The sequence below is a fragment of the Bufo gargarizans genome, chromosome 5 (genome assembly GCF_014858855.1).
Source record: "Bufo gargarizans isolate SCDJY-AF-19 chromosome 5, ASM1485885v1, whole genome shotgun sequence".
NCBI classification, from domain to species: Eukaryota; Metazoa; Chordata; class Amphibia; order Anura; family Bufonidae; genus Bufo; species Bufo gargarizans.
This window is the reverse complement of record NC_058084.1, coordinates 481,055,524-481,063,239: the sequence shown is the minus strand read 5'-3', so window position 1 is coordinate 481,063,239 and position 7,716 is coordinate 481,055,524. Positions and strand designations below refer to the sequence as shown.

At 43.9% G+C, this 7,716-nt stretch overlaps 1 protein-coding gene across 1 annotated transcript; it reads right to left on the bottom strand.

Annotated features, from left to right (window-relative positions):
• Positions 1-334: 334 nt before the first annotated feature.
• Positions 335-5,179, bottom strand: LOC122939181. Its single transcript, XM_044295203.1, has 2 exons — positions 4,096-5,179; positions 335-1,679 (listed from the first exon to the last, which is right to left on the bottom strand). The coding sequence occupies exon 1, from the start codon at positions 4,962-4,964 to the stop codon at positions 4,113-4,115; it is 852 nt and encodes a 283-aa protein (XP_044151138.1). The 5' UTR covers positions 4,965-5,179; the 3' UTR covers positions 335-1,679; positions 4,096-4,112.
• Between the last annotated feature and the right edge of the window lie 2,537 nt (positions 5,180-7,716).

Genomic DNA, 7,716 nt, shown 5'->3' with positions numbered 1-7,716 from the left:
GGATTAGATACACAGCTCAGCAGACAGTATCACACGGGATAGGATTAGATACACAGCTCAGCAGACAGTATCACACAGGGTAGGATTAGATACACAGCTCAGCAGACAGTATCACACAACTGAGGATTAGATACACAGCTCAGCAGACAGTATCACACAGGATAGGATTAGATACACAGCTCAGCAGACAGTATCACACAACTGAGGATTAGATACACAGCTCAGCAGACAGTATCACACGGGATAGGATTAGATACACAGCTCAGCAGGGAATATCACACAGGACAGGATTAGAAAAAGCGAAGAAGGTCACGGCACTCCAAAGGCTATTCAGTGTTTTTATTACACCACAAAATCAGCAGCAACGTTTCGACAATAGTCTTTTTCAAGCTACAAACATGTTCACAAATGACTCACAATATATAAGGGTACTAATTCATACCAATTATCCAGTGAATGTGCATTAACACAAATCCCACCCCTTCTCAGGTACATACAATCATATAATTAATTAATCAACCATCGTGCATAATAATATGAGGCTTACCACGCGTTCACATGTGTGGCTGTCACTATGTATTGCATCCATGGCGAGCGGCGTCTTCCGCATACAAATGCGGCTGCGCGAACATTCAAACGAGATTCACATGTATCCCAACGTCATCTAGGCAGTCACATGACCATCGACGCTGTTCTCGGTCATCTGACTGGTGACGTATCTAGGCGTCTGATCGCTGTCATAGTAACCACAGGTCCTACAAGGGAAAACTATCCTACCATGTGGACTCTTTCTTTTGATATTATTTCTGATACACACTGGGAATTATAAAGACGCCGATCACCATGGGAGCAACATTAGAGAGACAGCCTCATTTAACAACAATAGAGAATAAACAAAAACAGCGGCGTGAGAACCGATCTCAGCAGGCCATCTATAAGACCTCAGTCATAGCTCAATTGCGGTTCAATACACCAACTGTGTATATGTCAGGCGGAGATACATGATCTCACACATAGATACGATCACATCAAAGGAGATCAAAAAAAGATCAACACAAGATCCCACTGGAGAAAATTCAGAAAAGATCCTATTGAAAAAATTCAGGGCTGTGCAAACAGTACGGTCCTCCTAATGTCCATTTAATTGGAAAAATATTATTCAGGAATGGCAAGTGTAACATATAGGTTGAAATCCCGTGTTGTGCACGGTACAAAGTAATCAGACCCACCCGAAGGCTTATAGCCAAGGGTGTAGCGGTACAATATGTTCAAAATCATACTGTCCACTATTATTGGACAAGGAGTACTAGGGCCACAACCATCGTCCCCCTCTGTCAAAAGAGAGACCACCGATGTGTACCCCCGCCTGGTCTGGGCCCCACCGTCAGGTGGACCCCTACCTTGCTTACCCCCAAGGTCTCCTATATAGATCTAAAAACTCCAATAAGAAACAACCTCTGTCACCAGCCATCTAAATTAATCTGCCTGCATAAATCAGCCCCCGAGATAGATAGTATAGGATCTAGTCAAATTGTCAGTTTAATGAGTGATGTACTTCCGCCACAAATAACCAGTTAGTGGAACCTGATGCACAAACCGTGCAATAATATAATAACCTGCTGGACGGCTCCCAGGTCACTGCTCCCATCTCTCGCCCACATCCCGCATGGATGCCATATCTATTAGTGAAAAACACAAAAATACAACAAGAAGAATAAAATTTATAATCTCGATTATATATCGGGTACTGTTACTTATTACATATAAAAAACCCTTACTTTTCACATCCTGTTAGACGACTCAGAAAAGGGAACCCACCTTGAACTCCCGATTGAGTCCCTTAGGCTCAATGGTGTCCAACTCAAAGATCCATCTGAGTTCCAGACGTTTTAATAGTCGTTCCCGATCACCCCCTCTCTGAGGTGCGGGAACGCCATCAATAACCCTAAACCTCAACTGTGCAACGGTGTGCTTGAATCTGTAAAAATGTTCCGGGACCGGGAGTTCACTCTCCAGATTTCCAGACGTGTTCTCCATTTTTGTAAACAGTTTCCGGATGGAATACCTGTGTTGGTTAATTCTCAATTTGCAGGCCTGTGTGGTCTCACCCACATAGATGAGACCACACGGGCACTGCAGTGTATAAATCACAAATTCAGAAGAACACGTGTAGAAACCCTTTATATCATACCTCTTCCCACTATGCGGATGGAAAAAGGTTTGTCCCTTCTGTACATTGTTGCAATTGCAACAGTTGAGGCAGGGGTAACATCCCTTTCTGGAGATGCGTGACTTGTCAGGCCTCTGCAGAAAGGAATGCACCAACTGATCTCCAAGATTTTTAGACCTTCTGTAGGACATAAGCGGTGGTGACTGAAACTCGGCAATGTCTGGGAAAGAACGTGTCAGGATCGACCAATTTCGTCTGAGCGAATCCGTTATTTGTTTGCTCAAAACCGAATGAGTGGACACAAAGGGTAATCTCTTATTCTCAGTTTTAATTCTAGTCGAGGTCAACAAATGCGTCCTTGTGTGTTGTCTGACTTTGTCAAGATGTCTCTGAACCAACTTTTTGGGATACCTTCTGGCTATGAACTTAGAGCTCATTGCCTGCAATCCCTCATCCACTTTTTTGTCATCTGAGATGATACGCCTCACCCTTAGAAGTTGACTATATGGAAGAGAACTCAGCATGTTCTTAGGGTGGGCGCTATCAAAGCGTAACATACTATTCCGATCCGTTGGTTTGACAAAAATGTCTGTTTGAAGACCACTTTCAGCCACATAGACTAATGTGTCTAGAAATTGTATAGAGTGCAACGAGTCCACCCTAGTAAACTTCAGTTGTATATGGACACTGTTGATGAAGTCATGAAACTCCCCTAACTCCACATCAGTCCCTGACCATATGAGAAAGATGTCGTCTATATACCTCATCCACCCGGACACATATTGGAACAGGGTGGATGGGTATATAAACGACTCCTCCACATATGTCATATAGATGTTGGCATATGTCGGGGCCATATTAGACCCCAGGGCGGTCCCACGATTTTGGATATAAAACCTCTCGTCAAAGCTGAAATAGTTACACGTCAACAGGATCTCTAACAGTGAGCTGACAAATTCGCATACTTCAGCGGAATGATCAGTTTGTTGCAAAGCCCACTGCACCGCTTCCAAGCCTTTTTCATGTTCAATGCAGGTGTATAGACTGGTGACATCAAAGGACACCAGTCTATCACCCGCACCGAACGTCAACTGTCGGATCCTGTTGAGGAATTCAGTCGTGTCCCTCACATATGACTTTGCCCCCGTAGCCGCAGACCTCAACATTTTGTCGATGAACACAGCCGCAGGGGCAAAGACGGAATCTATGCCCGCCACAATGGGACGTCCTGGCGGGTTGTACAAGTCTTTGTGTATCTTTGGTAAGACATACAGGGTGGGCGTCACTGGATGTTTCTCTATCAAATAGCTATGGAGTTTTACATCTATGATGTTATTAGCATAAGCATTATCTACCAGTATTTTTATTTTTTTCATCACGCCGAATTTCGGATCTTCATTGACCTGTCTGTACACTTCTATGTCTTGCAGTTGTTTTTCAATTTCAGAGACATATTGTGTAGTGTTCATATCCACAATTGCCCCTCCCTTGTCAGCTGCCTTAATCGTGAGCTCTTTACGCCGACCAAGGGAGGTCAATGCAACTTTTTCATCCTTGGTCAGGTTAGAACCGGAGACACCATCACTCTGCTGTCTCAATCTAGTGACATCCGACCGGACCAAGGATATAAAAGTGTCTATTGCTTTGTGGTATATCGGGGGTTGGAAATCACTTTTAATGTGCAGGCCCAAATCAGTCAACGTTAGAATACTGTGTTCAGTATCATCAGAGGCCCTGGGAGGTAATCCTTCCCTGGGTCTCTGAGTCTGACCATTGAAAAAAACCTTTAGCTTAATCCGCCTAAAGAAATGCAACAAATCAATTTCATTTTGGAACCAGTCAACCGTGGATGTAGGGCAAAAAGACAATCCCTTATTCAATACTCTTAGTTCCACATCAGTGAGGTCATAAGAGGAAATATTTACCACCAATTGAGTCCCATTCATTGTGCCGACTTCTGTGCACCTCTTCTCCCCTGTTGTGACACAGGTGTTTTGGTTCCCACCGGTGGTTTGGCTGACCGTGTTGAGCGGACATTCCTGGTTGTTCCTTCTATGTTGGTGATGTTTGCGTCCTCCCCTGCGTCCTCCCCTGTGTCCCTTAAAAGTCCCGATCCTAAAAAATCAGTCCCATTGCCACCTTCAGTGGAGGAGTCCGTATCCGTGAAGTCTGTACGCCGTCCCCTTGGTCTCTGGAATCTGCGCTTTTTCTGTGACCTGAATTTATTGACCTCAGGTTGTAATCTCTTATAGATGTTACCCTTGGTGTAATCCTCCTCATCTCTAGACCACTTCTGCCTTTTAGTTTCCTCAATATTAAGGCGGTATTTATACAAATCTCCTTTGATTTGGTCAAGGAATTTGTCATATTCCTGTGCGCTGGTAATTAATTTTAGTCGCTCCTCGTGCTCCTGGACCCTTGTATTAATCTTTATTGTGTCCTTCTGTAGGAATTCCATGTTCAATAACATGATGTCCATGGAGAACCGATTAGCTATTTCCATAAATTTATTAAGGAATTCTTGATTCTCAGGAAACAAGATTGGTCTGAGGTGAGTCCTCAGACCCCGAGGTATGCGACTCACCCTGTAATATTCTCTTAGGGTTAGGAGATGTAGTTCCGAGTTGATAAGTTGTTTTCTCTCATTCACCAACCTGCGCTTGATGGAATCAGCAGTCGGTTTGTTCAGGAAGGCTCCCTCCCCCTCGTCGCCGCTCAGGATGTGATTGATTTGATCACTTGAATAAACAGAGCTGTGTGGTGTAGCCATTGTGCTTAAGCCGCTCAAATCCATGAAAAAACACGACAAAAATAGTTGTTTTCAATCCATGGACAGTGTGCAAGTCCTCAGGCCCAAACGGATCAGACAAAAAAGAGTGGTAGGACAGCACCACTTACTTGAATTCATTCAAGAGGCTTTGCGGCGGTGCTCGTGACGTCAGGTCCCGGCCTCATAGACCCCACAAATACCAGAAAAAGCGAAGAAGGTCACGGCACTCCAAAGGCTATTCAGTGTTTTTATTACACCACAAAATCAGCAGCAACGTTTCGACAATAGTCTTTTTCAAGCTACAAACATGTTCACAAATGACTCACAATATATAAGGGTACTAATTCATACCAATTATCCAGTGAATGTGCATTAACACAAATCCCACCCCTTCTCAGGTACATACAATCATATAATTAATTAATCAACCATCGTGCATAATAATATGAGGCTTACCACGCGTTTACATGTGTGGCTGTCACTATGTATTGCATCCATGGCGAGCGGCGTCTTCCGCATACAAATGCGGCTGCGCGAACATTCAAACGAGATTCACATGTATCCCAACGTCATCTAGGCAGTCACATGACCATCGACGCTGTTCTCGGTCATCTGACTGGTGACGTATCTAGGCGTCTGATCGCTGTCATAGTAACCACAGGTCCTACAAGGGAAAACTATCCTACCATGTGGACTCTTTCTTTTGATATTATTTCTGATACACACTGGGAATTATAAAGACGCCGATCACCATGGGAGCAACATTAGAGAGACAGCCTCATTTAACAACAATAGAGAATAAACAAAAACAGCGGCGTGAGAACCGATCTCAGCAGGCCATCTATAAGACCTCAGTCATAGCTCAATTGCGGTTCAATACACCAACTGTGTATATGTCAGGCGGAGATACATGATCTCACACATAGATACGATCACATCAAAGGAGATCAAAAAAAGATCAACACAAGATCCCACTGGAGAAAATTCAGAAAAGATCCTATTGAAAAAATTCAGGGCTGTGCAAACAGTACGGTCCTCCTAATGTCCATTTAATTGGAAAAATATTATTCAAGAATGGCAAGTGTAACATATAGGTTGAAATCCCGTGTTGTGCACGGTACAAAGTAATCAGACCCACCCGAAGGCTTATAGCCAAGGTGACAGCCACACATGTGAACGCGTGGTAAGCCTCATATTATTATGCACGATGGTTGATTAATTAATTATATGATTGTATGTACCTGAGAAGGGGTGGGATTTGTGTTAATGCACATTCACTGGATAATTGGTATGAATTAGTACCCTTATATATTGTGAGTCATTTGTGAACATGTTTGTAGCTTGAAAAAGACTATTGTCGAAACGTTGCTGCTGATTTTGTGGTGTAATAAAAACACTGAATAGCCTTTGGAGTGCCGTGACCTTCTTCGCTTTTTCTGGTATTTGTGGGGTCTATGAGGCCGGGACAGGATAGGATTAGATACACAGCTCAGCAGACAGTATCACACGGGATAGGATTAGATACACAGCTCAGCAGACAGTATCACACAGGGTAGGATTAGATACACAGCTCAGCAGACAGTATCACACGGGATAGGATTAGATACACAGCTCAGCAGACAGTATCACACAGGATAGGATTAGATACACAGCTCAGCAGACAGTATCACACAGGATAGGATTAGATACACAGCTCAGCAGACAGTATCACACAGGATAGGATTAGATACACAGCTCAGCAGACAGTATCGCACAGGATAGGATTAGATACACGGCTCAGCAGACAGTATCACACAGGATAGGATTAGATACACAGCTCAGCAGACAGTATCACACAGGAGAGGATTAGATACACAGCTCAGCAGACAGTATCACACAGGAGAGGATTAGATACACAGCTCAGCAGACAGTATCACACGGGATAGGATTAGATACACAGCTCAGCAGACAGTATCACACAGGGTAGGATTAGATACACAGCTCAGCAGACAGTATCACACGGGATAGGATTAGATACACAGCTCAGCAGACAGTATCACACAGGAGAGGATTAGATACACAGCTCAGCAGACAGTATCACACAGGAGAGGATTAGATACACAGCTCAGCAGACAGTATCACACAGGGTAGGATTAGATACACAGCTCAGCAGACAGTATCACACAGGATAGGATTAGATACACAGCTCAGCAGACTGTATCACACAGGATAGGATTAGATACACAGCGCAGCAGACAGTATCACACAGGATAGGATTAGATACACAGCTCAGCAGACAGTATCACACGGGATAGGATTAGATACACAGCTCAGCAGACAGTATCACACGGGATAGGATTAGATACACAGCTCAGCAGACAGTATCACACAGGAGAGGATTAGATACACAGCTCAGCAGACAGTATCACACGGGATAGGATTAGATACACAGCTCAGCAGGCAGTATCACACAGGATAGGATTAGATACACAGCTCAGCAGACAGTATCACACGGGATAGGATTAGATACACAGCTCAGCAGACAGTATCACACAGGAGAGGATTAGATACACAGCTCAGCAGGCAGTATCACACAGGATAGGATTAGATACACAGCTCAGCAGACAGTATCACACGGGATAGGATTAGATACACAGCTCAGCAGACAGTATCACACAGGGTAGGATTAGATACACAGCTCAGCAGTCAGTATCACACAGGATAGGATTAGATACACAGCTCAGCAGACACTATCACACATTATAGGATTAGATACACAGCTCAGCAGACAGTATCA